General features: G+C 41.4%; 1 protein-coding gene across 1 annotated transcript; it reads right to left on the reverse strand.

Moving 5' to 3' along the window:
- Window positions 1-12,907: 12,907 nt before the first annotated feature.
- Window positions 12,908-14,649, reverse strand: LOC134222988 (probable cytochrome P450 6a14). The gene is made up of 2 exons (XM_062702412.1): window positions 13,528-14,649; window positions 12,908-13,467 (listed from the first exon to the last, which is right to left on the reverse strand). The coding sequence occupies exons 1-2, from the start codon at window positions 14,627-14,629 to the stop codon at window positions 13,034-13,036; spliced, it is 1,536 nt and encodes a 511-aa protein (XP_062558396.1). The 5' UTR covers window positions 14,630-14,649; the 3' UTR covers window positions 12,908-13,033.
- Between the last annotated feature and the right edge of the window lie 496 nt (window positions 14,650-15,145).

The following is a 15,145-nucleotide window of genomic DNA, read 5'->3' on the forward strand; positions in this document are numbered from 1 at the left end:
AGGACAGTTGTTGTTGCGAAGTGATCTGACTTTTGTAAACAAAGTTATAAAGAAAACAAAAATGCTCATTATTGATATTGATGTTATTCTTTTACGTGTTAAATTGAATTTACCACGATTCAGTATTTCCCCAATTACTTTTCTTACAAGCACAGAATCGTTTCGCAACAAAGACGACCAGTTTCATTGCAACATTTTCTATGTTGCCAATAAAGTCGTATATTTTTAGAACTTAATGAGTAACGTTACGGAACGGTTTTCCACGAAAGTGACTGTTTTCATAGTAATTTTCATACAAACTTCAAACTGCTCGTGCTCAGTCTAGTTACATCCAAATCAGCTAAAAATTTAGGAGGATTAATAAAACAGCAAATGTCATCGTTTAAGCATAGGGGAGCGAAAAAGTCAAAATTTGAATCACTCTACTGAACATTTTGAAGTGCACTCCTTAAAATGTTCGAAAAACTCTTTTGTAAATGAAGAAGGATTTCTGGTTAAGATTCGGAGGAAATTCATTAGAATGTTTTTCCACCGAAAATTATATGTATTTCCCAACGGAACTGTTTTTAATTTTCAGACAGAATTCTGTGGATTTTTTCGGAGTTTTAAGGAAACATTTTCGGAATTTACACTGGAGATGTTTTGTTTTTTTTTTTCATTCAAAATTTCCAAGCAAAATTTTTCAGAGAGAATTGTTCAAAAAAAATTCTGAATGCCCGCACTTTATCAGGATTGTATGAAGTAATGTCAATGTTTTTACAGGAAATTTCTTTACTTGATGTTTCCTGAATATCCACAAGAAATTCTTTTGAATTTTTCTTCTTAAGTTTTTTTCTTGGATTATTGTAAAAACATGAACATTTTTCAAAATTGTAGCCGCAGTCCGCTGATGCAAAAGTGTCGGCGGCGTGATGCCAAAAACCATCTGCGGCGGATTTTTAAAAAAATATTTTTCCATTTTTCCTTTCCAAATTTTTTTTGTGGAAGTTGAGACTGAATCGCAACCTGTTTTTTATTTTTATTTTCGTTTATTTTTGTATGGATATAGCCCAGGCTAAGATTGTCAAATAATGCAGATATGCATTGGCGTTGCGACCGACGCTGCGTTATCGATTTTTCTCGATGCACACCTACGTCTTTTTAACGCTGAGTTGAAAAGACGCTATGTGGGCATCGGCCCTTAGATGCGCTTTGCGTTTAATGATTAAATTATTAAATTTTAATGATTTGTATTTTTTACACCGCTATTGTTATTCACCGAAAGTTTTCGTGTAAAAAACCACGTGGTTCGGGAGCAACACCCCCCCCCCCACCCCTCATGTGGCTTATCGTGGTCATTTTCCAACCCCCCCCTCCCCCCATATATGACCACGTGGTTTCTGGACGGCAATTCAATCGTCCCTTTTCGTGGCAGTGGTCTTCGCCGATAGTTCCGGTCCGTACTCTCTTGTTGATTGTTCGTTGCTTATGTTTTTTTAAAGGCTGGCTTGCAGGGCCTGATACCAACTCCCCCAAATTTCCTTTCTAAATTTCATTCCTCCTTATGCCCGGTGGACCATGGTGCACAGTTTCACTTGGAGTCCCTCGCTGGCACTCGGACGATGATCAGCCGTCCCTAACATGGAGAACAGACGCTGTTGTTAGCCGATCCTGACATGGAGAACAGACGCTCAGTAAGATTTGCACCTCCGGAGAGGAGCAAACCCCCCCTTCCCTGTCAGCATACGACCATATGTAGTTCCCACCGGGGTTGGTTACCCGATCTTGCCTAAGGTTGCTCGTATCCCAGCCAGCACCACGGGGAGGTAGGGATCCCAAGTAACAATTTCCATGCTTGTTGGATTTATTTAATTCTTATAGGGGATTTATGACAGCAGTCACCATAGCTAGTTGCTCAGTTTTATTGGCGATCTTATTGCTATCAATAAACCTCTAATAAATTCGCTGAAAAAGCTTTAAACGTCAAAAGCTGATTGATCTTATGAGTAGCTCTACGGTTATGACGAAGAACGTAATAAGTTTTATTTTCAATACTCTATCAAATCCAAATTTTTTGGTCGTCATGTGGTCAAAAGAATAACCATAATAAGAATATTTACATTGCAAAGAGTTTATAACGGTGTTTAACGAGAGTAACATTTTTCTGATTGAAAACTATGATGGTCATTGGTCATATGATAAAGGAGACGAAATTTCAAGTCGGTGAAATTTACCTCGGAAATTCATTATTAGGTGGTGATTTCTTCGCAAAAAACACGTTTTGGCTTTAGATTTCAATAATTTGGTGGAATTTTAATGGATTGAGTGTTTGAAGATTCACGATATTAGTTTAATAATCGTTTTCAATTTAATGCCCAGAAGTATATTATTTTGAGGGCGCGTGGTTTTCAAACTTAATTTTGTACTAGCTTTCACCATGAAATTGAAAACGCACCTCATTTGAATGAAAGTACTTTGAAAAACAAACCTGAAAAAATATTATTTTGAATGCATCCTCATCATGATTTTCATCATCATTTATTTTGATATTATTTTTCTACAAATTTTTGTTTCTCTTTTCAAAGCAACATTTTTGACAGCTGTCGCAGCCAAATTCCCTTTTTTGCGGGTGGCTTGAAACGGATTTCTATATACTCTTATAACAGGTTTAAGGCTCCCCCAGACCTAAGTGATTTTATCGCCGCGATTCTATCGTTGGGTCGCTGTCAGCAATGTTCTATTTAAGGTTCCCCAAACACACGTGACGCGACGGTCGCAACGCGATTCTATCGCTTGGCGACAGCAATTCTGTCGCCATTAGTATGGAAGCGTAAATAGAACATTGCCTGCAGCGACCCAACGATAGAATCGCGGCGACTAGTTGTCGCCGTCGCGGCGATGAAATCGCTTAGGTCTGGGGGAGCCTTTACGCTTCCATACCAACGGCGACAGAATCGCTGTCGCCAAGCGATAGAATCGCGTCGCGACTGTCGCGTCGCGTGTGTTTGGGGGAACCTTTATAGTGGTAATCTAGAGAGGGCCATTTGGCAATATCTTACTCTTATAGTGGTCATCAGAAGGTTGTCCTTTAGTAGTGGGTTTTATTGTTAGCTCTCATAATTCGATCTTGAAAACCACTCCTAGAGCAGAATAAAACTTGAAATGTTACTTGGGATAGGAGTAGGGTAAGAGGCTAAGGACCGCGAGATGGGGTCTATTTTATTCCTTCAGGTACGCGAAGTAGGGGAGATACGTATGAAATGCGCCGGTCGGGTAAAATGCGCCACTACGTTTTCTTGGTTATTAACCCAAATTTTGTCTGAAAATCGTGAGCGGCTGAGGCCAAAAAGCATTTGTAAGCCGTTACGCAAAAAAACTTTGTCAAAAACATTGCGTTTAAATTTTTAAAAATAAAATGTTTTTTGGCTCTTTTTGATGCATTTTCGGTGTTTACGTCAACAATGCTTTTTCTTCAAATACAAAAAAATATTTTCTCCTCTTTTTTATTAATCTAAAATATTGACTACCTTAAAGTATAAGAGTGACACTTATCTTTTGCAAAATAGTGTGACTATTTCAGTGAAAAATATTTGAATATTTTGGTTATCATTTTTGGGTGGCGCATATTGCCCAATGTCGTCCATTTTAAATGAAAATGCAGTATTTTGGAATAAAATCGTTTTCTTGTAATATTGTTGGTTTTTCTTGAAAATTGTTGGACCATATAATGACTGAAATGCTAGAATTTTGATGAACACTTCGAAATTACACTATTTCGGATGAAATCACCATTAAATTATGGGATTAGCTTAGGGGGCGCATATTGACCGCATCTCCCCTACCAATGGTTTGCTTTACCCAGCATTTGGCGTGCCCAATTGTATCGCAATGCTTATTGTAAAAGAGCCATCATACGATTTAATTGGTCAAATTTTCCATAATAGGTTCGATGGTGATTAACGGCAAATAAATTACGATTTCTCAGCTGCCGACTTGGAATATATAAATTTAGACTAAATAACAGCTCTGAAGGGTCTGTTCGTTGCGAAACAATAGCATTCACAAATGCGACCACAGCGAACTCCCGCCTTTATTTTAATGTTGGAATACCTAGAAGCATACAACGTGCTTCGTAAGACGGCAGCGGAAACGCAGTCCATCCTAGTTTACGCAGGGCAAACAGCAAGATTTTTTTCTGAACAGATTCTATTCGATCTTCATGTGATTTCATAAATGGTGACCAGACAGTGTATTATTGCATTATAATGATCAGAGAAAGTCAATTTAGTATCAAGAATAACACCTAAATCTCTAAGTCTTTCGCATTTTTCAACAATTTTATCTCCTAAAATCACTGTAGTTATATGTGTGTTTCGTTTCCTGCTGAAAGCGATTAAAGTACATTTTTTTACATTCAGCCGTAGTAAGCTATTTTTGCACCATTCGTGGAATAATTGTACTTCATTGATATAAGTTTTTTTGTCTTCAGAGTTTTTGATTTCCATAAAAACGTTCATATCATCTGCGTAAATAAGAATTTTTAGGTTCCTAAAATATAAGAAACGTCGTTCACGAACAAAATAAAGAGGAGAGGACCTCGATGTGAACCTTGTGGAACACCAGAAGTGACATTCATGGGATAAGATATTAAATACGATTTAATCCAGTTAAGAAGCTTTTCATCTATACCCATCTTCTCTAACTTGAAGAGCAACATAGTGATATCTACGCGGTCAAACGCTTTGCTGAAATCTGTATACAGTGTTTCTACATAATTGCCATGATCCATTGCATTTAAAGAAAAAAAAAAGTTTCGTTGTGGTCAAACGTCCGTTGAAAAATCCATGTTGTGAGTTTGTTATTCTATCCTTTAGTTGACAAAACATTTTTTTATTGACTATCGACTCAAACAACTTTGGAATGCAGGAGATTAAGCCAATCCCACGAAAATTTCTAACATCAGATTTTTTCCTATATTTGTAGACAGGAACCAAAAATGGGCCCTCCTTAGCCGTGCGGTAAGACGCGCGGCTACAAAGCAAGACCATGCTGAGGGTGGCTGGGTTCGATTGCCGGTCTAGGCAATTTTCGGATTGGAAATTGTCTCGACTTCCCTCGGCATAAAAGTATCATCGTGTTAGCCTCATCATATACGAATGCAGAAATGGTAACTTGGCTTAGAAACCTCGCAGTTAATAACTGTGGAAGTTCTTAATGAGTGCTGCGAGGCGGCAATGTCCCAGTGCGGGATGTAATGCCAATGAAGAAGAGAAGAACCAAAAATGACTCTTTACAAATCTTAGGAAAATAACCCGACTCAAGTGATTTATTAAATAACCAAAATAAAGGAGATGTCAGTTCTACAGGGCCATCCAGAAACCACGTGGTCATATTTTTGAAGATTTTTAACCCCCATTCCCCCATGGTGTTTATCGTGGTTATTAGGCAGACCCCTCCCCCTTGAACAAGTGGTTTTTTCAAGTACAATTTTTGAAAAAACCTAATGTAACTTAAACATATGGTTAATCCGATCAATTTTGAAGATGGACAATTTCAACTGATTCAAAATCAAACTAAACCCAGCATGGAAATTATAAATTTTCATTAATTCAAACATTTTGATGATGTTATCATGTTGTAATGTGTATCAGGTATTAGGATAACTAGAACTCGCACACCTGTGATGCATCAGGAGGATACAAAAAAATGTGGACTCGCGAATATGTTATACAAATTTCGAGAAAAATTTGTAATGGTTTATCCCAATATTTTTAATTTTTTTTAAATTTCTTCGTTAGTGATTTTTGTTAAATAATTATAAAGTTCATCAATGAATATCCCTATATATTCCTAAGAGTATTTGGGAACTTCCGTACTGGAAATTCTTAAGATATTAACCTCAGCGAAGCATCTGAACTGAACTCTTACAACGAAAAGTTTATCAGAGAATTACAAAGTTAATATGTAATCTTAGAGATGAAAATAAAACCTCCTACTGTTGTTTCTTTTGAGTAGCATTCCTGTAAAAAATTCAGTATTGTTTTCAGGATCATCAAATTAGTTTACCTTCCAATATTAATAGGTTTTTCTCAGGGCATGCAAGTTTTATTCAGAATCGCAAAACTCTCTTCATTATGCCAAGATTCTATGATTCTAATCAGAACAGTAACACAATATCCTTTATATTCCTTTGCCTGAATTATACAGTTTTTGCTTAAATTGCAAGTTTTTATTTTAAATCTGCAGTCTTTAATATCTTTGGGTTCCTTTTGGTATTACAGAATTGATTTATTTTGGTATTTAACGCTTTCAGGACGATGTAAAAAGGATTTAACGTACATATTTAGGGTTTTCCACTCGATCTTGCCAAAACTTGTGTAGAAAGAACTGAAAAGTCGTATTTGTTCGGGTGTCACAGGGCAAACTGCTTTGAAGTACATATCCTCGAAAGAATCAGAAATATATCTACAAATATCTTTGTAATCATAAGACATGATATTACGGAGTTTTGGAACGACCCGATCAGCCAAGTACTGAACGATATATCCGTGTATCGCTGAGCATCCAAGCAGGTCCATTGAGCCGATGCGATTTCATTTGTAATTTTCACCAGCTACAATAGACCTTCCATGAGTCGATTCTAAGATATCGACTGAAATAAAATCTAGCCTAAAAATTTTTAAAAATTTTCCATAACAATTAGAAAATTTCCAATAAAGAAATCATGGTATGAGCAATATAAAAATATTAAATTTTCTACATACCTATAATGCAAAATTTCCATAAACAATTAACACTTTTAAAACCAAAAATTGCAAATATAAAAAAAGAATTTTTCATGTAGAAATCAAAATGTTCCACCGAAAAAATACAAACATTCCATAAATAAATCAATATTAGAAATAAATAATTACAAAATATTCACAACATTCCACAAAATATTTTTTTTACCAAAAATTAGAACCTTTCCGCGAAAAAATCAATAAAGAGCATTGGAAAAAAATTCCATGCAAGAATATAAAAAAGCAATAAAATTGATCATTTTTCCATGAATTCATTCATTCATTTATTTAGTCTACATCTATACAGATAACACTGAATCAACAATTTGACGCCACAATACACGGTTCGAGGCCGCATCTCTCCATCCTCGAATACGCCCCACGCTCGCCAAGTCGTTCTGCACCTGGTCTGCCCATCTCGCTCGCTGCGCTCCACGTCGTCTCGTACCTGCCGGATCGGAAGCGAACACCATCTTTGCAGGGTTGCTGTCCGGCATTCTTGCAACATGCCCTGCCCATCGTACCCTTCCGGCTTTAGCTACCTTCTGGATGCTGGGTTCGCCGTAGAGCTGGGCGAGCTCATGGTTCATTCTTCGCCGCCACACACCGTCTTCTTACACACTGCCAAACATGGTCCTAAGCATCCGTCTCTCGAATACTCCGAGTGCTTGCAAGTCCTCCTCGAGCATTGTCCATGCTTCGTGTCCGTAGATGACTACCGGTATTATCAGTGTCTTGTACATAACGCATTTGGTGCGGTGGCGAATCTTTTCGACCGCAGTTTCTTCTGGAGCCCGTAGTAGGCCCGACTTCCACAGATGATGCGCCTTCGTATTTCACGACTAACGTTGTTGTCTGCCGTTAGCAAGGATCCTAGGTAGACGAATTCCTCGACCACCTCGAAGGTATCCCCGTCTATCGTAACACTGCTTCCCAGGCGGACCCTGTCGCGCTCGGTTCCACCCACAAGCATGTACTTTGTCTTTGACGCATTCACCACCAGTCCAACTTTTGTTGCTTCACGTTTCAGGCGGGTGTACAGTTCTGCCACCTTTGCAAATGTTCGGCCGACAATGTCCATGTCATCCGCGAAGCAAATAAATTGACTGGATCTGTTGAAAATCGTACCCCGGCTGTTACACCCGGCTCTCCGCATGACACCTTCTAGCGCAATGTTGAACAACAGGCACGAAAGTCCATCACCTTGTCTTAGTCCCCGGCGCGATTCGTTCGATCTGGCGTGTTCGCCCGAGATCTTCACACAGTTTTGCACACCATCCACCGTTGCTTTGATCAGTCTGGTAAGCTTTCCAGGGAAGCTGTTCTCGTCCATAATTTTCCATAGCTCTACGCAGTCTATACTGTCGTATGCCGCCTTGAAATCAACGAACAGATGGTGCGTTGGGACCTGGTGTTCACGGCATTTTGAAGGATTTGCCGTACAGTAAAGATCTGGTCCGTTGTCGAGCGGCCGTCAACGAAGCCGGCTTGATAACTTCCCACGAACTCGTTCACTAATGGTGACAGACGACGGAAGATGATCTGGGATATCACTTTGTAGGCGGCATTAAGGATGGTGATCGCTCGAAAGTTCTCACACTCCAGTTTGTCGCCTTTCTTGTAGATGGGACATATAACCCCTTCCTTCCACTCCTCCGGTAGCTGTTCGGTTTCCCAGATTCTGACTATCAGTTTGTGCAGGCAAGTGGCCAGCTTTTCCGGGCCCATCTTGATGAGCTCAGCTCCGATACCATCCTTACCAGCTGCTTTATTGGTCTTTAGCTGTTGAATGGCATCCTTAACTTCCCTCAAGGTGGGGCTGGTTGGCTTCCATCGTCCGCTGAACTGACGTAGTCATCTCCTCCGCTGCCTTGACTTTCACTGCCTGTACTCTCAGCGCCATTCAGATGTTCCTCGTAGTGCTGCTTCCACCTTTCGATCACCACACGTTCGTCCGTCAAGATGCTCCCATCCTTATCCCGGCACATTTCGGCTCGCGGCACGAAGCCTTTGCGGGATGCGTTGAGCTTCTGATAGAACTTGCGTGTATCTTGAGAACGGCACAGCTGTTCCATCTCCTCGCACTCCGCTTCTTCCAGGCGGCGTTTCTTCTCCTGAAAAGGCGGGTCTGCTGTCTCCGCTTCCGTCTATAACGTTCCACGTTCTGCCGGGTACCTTGCTGCAGCGCGACCGCCCGCGCTGCGTCCTTCTCCTCCAGAATCTGTCTGCACTCTTCGTCGAACCAATCGTTTCGTCGACTTCGACCCATATACCCGACGTTGTTCTCCGCTGCGTCGTTAATGGCTGCTTTGACGGTATTCCAGCAGGTCTCAAGAGGGGCCCCATCGAGCTCACCCTCTGCCGGTAACGCTGCGTCGGGATGCTGCGCGGCGTATGCAATGGCGACATCAGGTTGCTTCAGTCGCTCTAGGTCGTACCGCGGCGGTCGTCGGTACCGAACATTGTTGATGACGGATAGTTTTGGGCGCAGTTTAACCATCACCAGATAGTGGTCAGAGTCGATGTTAGCGCCACGATATGTCCTGACGTCGATAATGTCGGAGAAGTGCCGTCCATCAATCAGAACGTGGTCGATTTGTGATTCTGTCTGCAGTGGCGATCTCCAGGTGTACCGATACGGGAGGCTGTGTTGGAAGTAGGTGCTGCGAATGGCCATATTCTTGGAGGCGGCGAAATCAATCAGTCGTAGGCCGTTTTCGTTCGTCAGCCGGTGAGCGCTGAACTTTCCAATAGTCGGTCTAAACTCCTCCTCTTGACCAACCTGAGCGTTCAAATCTCCTATGATGATTTTGACGTCGTGGCTTGGGCAGCTGTCGTACTCACGTTCCAGCTGCGCGTAGAATGCGTCCTTATCATCATCAGTGCTTCCGGAGTGTGGGCTATGGACGTTGATTATGCTGAAGTTGAAGAACCGGCCTTTGATCCTCAACCTGCACATTCTCTCGTTGATCGGCCACCACCCGATCACGCGCCTTTGCATGTCGCCCATCACTATGAAAGCTGTTCCTAGCTCGTGTGTGCTGCCGCAGCTCTGGTAGATGGTATGATTACCTCTAAACGTTCGCACCATTGATCCCTTCCAACAAACCTCCTGCAGCGCTACGATGCCGAATCCACGGTCGTTGAGCACATCGGCGAGTATGCGTGTGCTTCCGATGAAGTTGAGAGATTTGCAGTTCCACGAACCGAGTTTCCAATCGCTAGTCCCTTTTCGTCGCAGTGGTCTTCGCCGATGGTTCCGGTCCGTACTCTCTTGTTGATTGTTCGTTGCGTATGTTTTTAAAGGCTGGCTTGCAGGGCCTGACACCAAACCCCCTAAATTTCCGGAGGACCATTCCTCCTTATTTCCGGTGGACCATGGTGCACAGTTTCACTTAGAGTCCCTCGCTGGCACTCGGACGATGATCAGCCGCCCCTAACATGGAGAACAGACGCTGTTGTGAGCCGATCCTGACATGGAGAACAGACGCTCAACAAGATTTGCACCTCCGGAGAGGAGCAAATCCCCCTTCCCTGTCAGCATACGACCATAGTTCCCACCGGGGTTGGTTACCCGATCTTCCCTAAGGTTGCTCGTATCCCGGCCAGCACCGCGGGGAGGTAGGGATAGGAGTTGCTGGGTAAGAGGCTAAGGACCGCGAGATGGGGTCTATTTTATTCCTTCAGGTACGCGAAGTACCAATGGTACGCTTTACCCAGCATTTGCCGTGCCAATAAATTTTCCATAGATTACCCCTTCTTTAAAAGCGTGGCCGTGTTTTAGTCGTCGCGAAGTAGTTAAGATATCAAATCAGTTTTCGGGAAAATACGTAAGACACGCGTTACGATGTTTTCGGTCTTTAGTATCGTTTTCCACATTCATTCTGATCTTCTAACAAACATATCTTTTTGTCTTTTCATTTCAGGTAAGTGTGTCGGGTACTGTTCTTCCTTCTCAATTATCAGGTAATATATGCACTCGGTTGGGCACAGGATTTTGGTTGTTGTCGTTAATTCTCACTCCCTTTAAGGAAACAAAGGCATAATAGGGTGGGTGTACCAATTGTAAAAAAAAGTGAAAGGCATGTGGGTGAACTTTATATATCAAGCGAAAGGTTTTACTTCCTGCTCCTTAGAACAGCTGTGAAAACCACAATAAAATGTGTTGTTATCCTCAAAACTGATTCATCCATAAAGGAACGCATGCACCAGTTGTGGCACTATTCTTAATTTTGGTTCCCTATTTGGCAAATTTCATTGTTTTCTTATGAGATTGGCCAAATTGGGACCACTAGTGCGACAACTGGTGCAAAGGACGTCAAAAATTGTTTTGGAAGAAATCAAAAGTGTTATCGTATCATATAAATATGCTTTATCGATACGAACTTGGTTTGCGGTGATTTGATTGGCCATTTGGCATATAAAGCACTAGTGCGACAACTGGCGCTATAGCCACAACTGGTACATTTATTCTATGTGGAAGGATATGAAAGGCTTCATTCATAATTTTCCTACGATTACAAAAATGCAAAAATGATGTTCATCTAGACAATTTTAGATTCAAAGATATGTAACTCAAAATAGTTTAGCATAGCATGTTAGACGTTTATATTAGTCCATTGAAGTGAACATTTAGAGGAACAATATGTTCCTCAAGCCTTGTTAAAAAGGAAGTTTTCCCATTCTTAAGAACAAGCCTCCCTGGACGCAGCAAAGCTGGATTTATAAAAAAATACCAGTTCTGCGTGACTTCCGTTTTGAACGGAGTGTTCTTGAAAACGCGAGTGCATTTAGTTTTGGATTCCGGGAGGCTTGTCATAAATACGAAATAAAGCACAAGTTACCCAATCTTTTAACCTTTTCCAACGCCTTCTTCAAATCTGATTCTGATTAATACTTTAGCATTTCTATAAGTATACCGGCAAGATAAATCCAACAAATTAATATGAGTAAAATAATCTTGGTATTCCAGCGATCATCTGTAAAATTTGAGCATTACCAATGTGTATCAAAGATAATTCTTCATCTCCAAAAGTAAAATGCGTTATTGACTCCAATCCTGTCAGTGTCTTTGCCGCAATAATTCTACGATTTATGAAGAATTTATACTGCATCGACATAATTAGATGCAATAACGCACTTATATTCGCGATATATATAAAATAAATATAGGGCTAATATTTATCTGTTCGACAAACATTTGCTCAACAATGTAGCCGTCAAACAACGTATAAAAGTGTGATTGAACCGCGAATGCCCTTAGAGTAAAATCAGCAGTGATTCAAATCGTTCGGGGCTGTCAGTTTGAATATGAATCTGAAACATTAATTTTCCCAGCAGCTGTTCTAGATTCAGTTTTTATACCAGTCAACTGTCAAAAAAATAAAACTGGTATAACGCTTCGTTCTATTTTCTGCAGATTTGAACCACGATTGAATCACGAGATTCAAATATTTTTCAATTGTTTTTGGTGTATGGATGCGTCATTTTATCTACGGATCAATCCACTTTGCAATTCCGGCGCCTTTCTTGGCAGTAACATAATGATTTCAATTAATTTAAAAATTGAAAACATGAATAGAACACTGCTGGGGAAACCAGCGAGTTTGTTCTATTTTGCTCCAGATTCAAACTAGAATAGTGGTCGAAAATTTAGAATGAAACTGAATCACTCCTGATTTCACCCTTCAAGAACATCTGTCTCATCATTGTTTCATCCCCTATCTACATGGGTCAGTCATGATATTGTGAGCAGCCAATAATATTTCCATTTTGTTATGTCAATTACATTTCCGTTTTGTTATTTATTGTCTCAACAGTTCATCAATTTCACGCATGCTTGCGATGATTGACAGCAGCGTAATCTAGCGGAACGCTGAACTGCAGTCAATAAAAAAACATTCCGCCGCTAGGCGACGTTGCATGTCAATAAGGTCACTCCTGACGGAATCCAAGTTCCAAAGTGCTCGCGTTTTTGGGGGCACACCACTCGATTCAGAGGCGGCGCACAACTGTCATTTTGTTGATTTAGCTTTGCTGCGTCGCAGCATACGTGAAATAATAAAACGAAAGTTGGGCGTTGCTTCCGTATCGAGTGGTGTGCCCCAACGCGAGCACCTCTAAACTGGATTCCCTCAGGAATGACCATAATGATGTGAAATGCAAACAGCCTGACTTGCAAAACGTTTGATATTTACTCGTGCAGCTTAATTTTTGGTCCACACACACGCGTCGCGGTCCGACATGTTCCAATCGACTGATAATTTGAATCGTCAAACTTTCGGCATACGATCGATTGGTTCAATCTTCAAGTACACTCCCGTCTTGGGCGTCAGCACGAACACCTTCGCGTCAAACTCCAACCGATCTGGAGTTTCGCTCATGGGAGCGAACCGGAAGTTTCGCAACAATGTAACCAAACCAATCTTCGTCTGCATCTGCCCGAACCGCATTCCAATGCAAATACGAGGTCCTTCTCCGAATGGAAGATAGGCAAAAGGATGTCGAGATTTTACCGCTTCCGGGAGGAACCGATCCGGATCAAAACGTTGCGGGTTCGGGAAATAGTCCGGGTCGTGGTGCATCGAATGGACGGGGATCTGAAACAAAGTGCCAGAAGGAATGGTGAAATCGCAACCTTCTGGTGTGTACGGAGAGTTGGACATCCGGAAGAGGTTGTCCACTGCAGAGTACTTTCGGAGGGTTTCTGTAGAATGAAAAATATTATAATCATTGGTATCGTAAAGTAGACATTTTGTGCACATACCGCTAACGACGCGATCCAAGTAAGACATTCCGAATAAGGTATCGTACTTCAACTCTCCGCCGTCCTTCGCAATCGACTCTTCAATTTCTTGTCGAAGTCGATCCTGAATTTTTGGGTTTCTGGCCAATTCGTATAGACAAAAGTTCATAGTGGTCGAAGAAGTCTCAAATCCGGCGGTGAAAAATATGAAGCATTGTGCCGCAATTTCACTGACGGTAATTCCCTCTCCACCGGAATTCGGTTCATCGCTGAGCTTGCCTTTGTTCTTAATCTTTATCAATAAATCCATGAAATCATTTCTCTGCTCACTGTTTGCTTCTCTGTATTGGATAGTACTATGGACCAAATTCATGTGGAAGTTTTGTACATCTTCCTTAATGAGCTTCAGTTTGATATTCTTGGCAAAGTTTTTGTAGGCGCCTCCGATGAAGAATTTAAAGAGCGTTATACCATCGAACTCATTTGCTTTAAGACCCATCAGCCGAAACTCGGAGCTTGGATTCTTGATCGAGTAACACTCCACTCCAAATGCCACATTACCAATCACGTCCATTGTAAACCGCTGCAGGATATTCTTCAGCTCGATATTCTCCTTCGCACAATTCTCCTCTATGTACTCCTTTAGCTGATCTGCCACCTTCAGCACTGATCCGAACATGTACTTCATTTTACCCGACGTAAACGTCGGCGACATCTTCATACGCATTGCCTTCCATTCAGCACCTTCCAGACTGAACAAATTGGCACTCAGAGGATCTCCTGCCGAATCCACGAAAACTCCACGATCGTGGAATTTATGGAAGTCTTTAACCAGAATACTTTTGCTTATCTCCGGATCAATCACCAGAACCGCCGGCTGGAAGAAGTTCATGATTCCACCCAGCTTCAGGCCACGCCCCTTGAGCTCCCAATACAACCGTTGAAGAACTTCGCAGCTGTGCTCTTTCTGGAATATTCCTCGTATGTTACCGTAAAGCAGGTGTGGATTCTTCGCAGTCGGAACACCCAACCGTGACCATTGTTGCTGTTCACGTCTCAGGAAGTAGTAAACGAGTCCGGAAAGACCGACGAAACCGGCTAAGACCAGCGTTATCAGCTCCATGTTCGGGAAGGTCTTCTCCAAGTGAGGCGGCAAAGATTACTGATTCGAAATGCACCGGAGGCCCGTATTTATCAGGTGTTGAAGATGGTTAGTTACATGGCTGCAGACGGCTGTCGATAAAATTGCTTGAGTAAGAAGAAGCACAATTTAGCGCAGAATCATCGCTTACATGCCGAGACATAACGATCAATGTGACAGTAGCAGCAGTAGGTGGTGAGGCGTGTGCTCTATAAATGGAACAATGGAACTTTTTTGATAACAGGCTGGAAGATTAATGAGATTTTTTTTAATTCAATTTGGTTCTACGATCCTACTGGAACTTTGCCGCTCGGTCAACTTGTGATATTATTTGCATTTTCACAAATATTTGAAGGCTTTTAAGTATGAATTATTAATACATTTGAATAAATTAGCACCTTCTTATTTAAAACGACTTTCAAACCCTTTGTCTCCGGATTGGTAATCAAAGACCTTCACTCACAAAGTAAACTGGTCCTCATTATCAACATAATCAAA

Source organism: Armigeres subalbatus, chromosome 1 (assembly GCF_024139115.2).
Source record: "Armigeres subalbatus isolate Guangzhou_Male chromosome 1, GZ_Asu_2, whole genome shotgun sequence".
Taxonomy (NCBI): Eukaryota; Metazoa; Arthropoda; class Insecta; order Diptera; family Culicidae; genus Armigeres; species Armigeres subalbatus.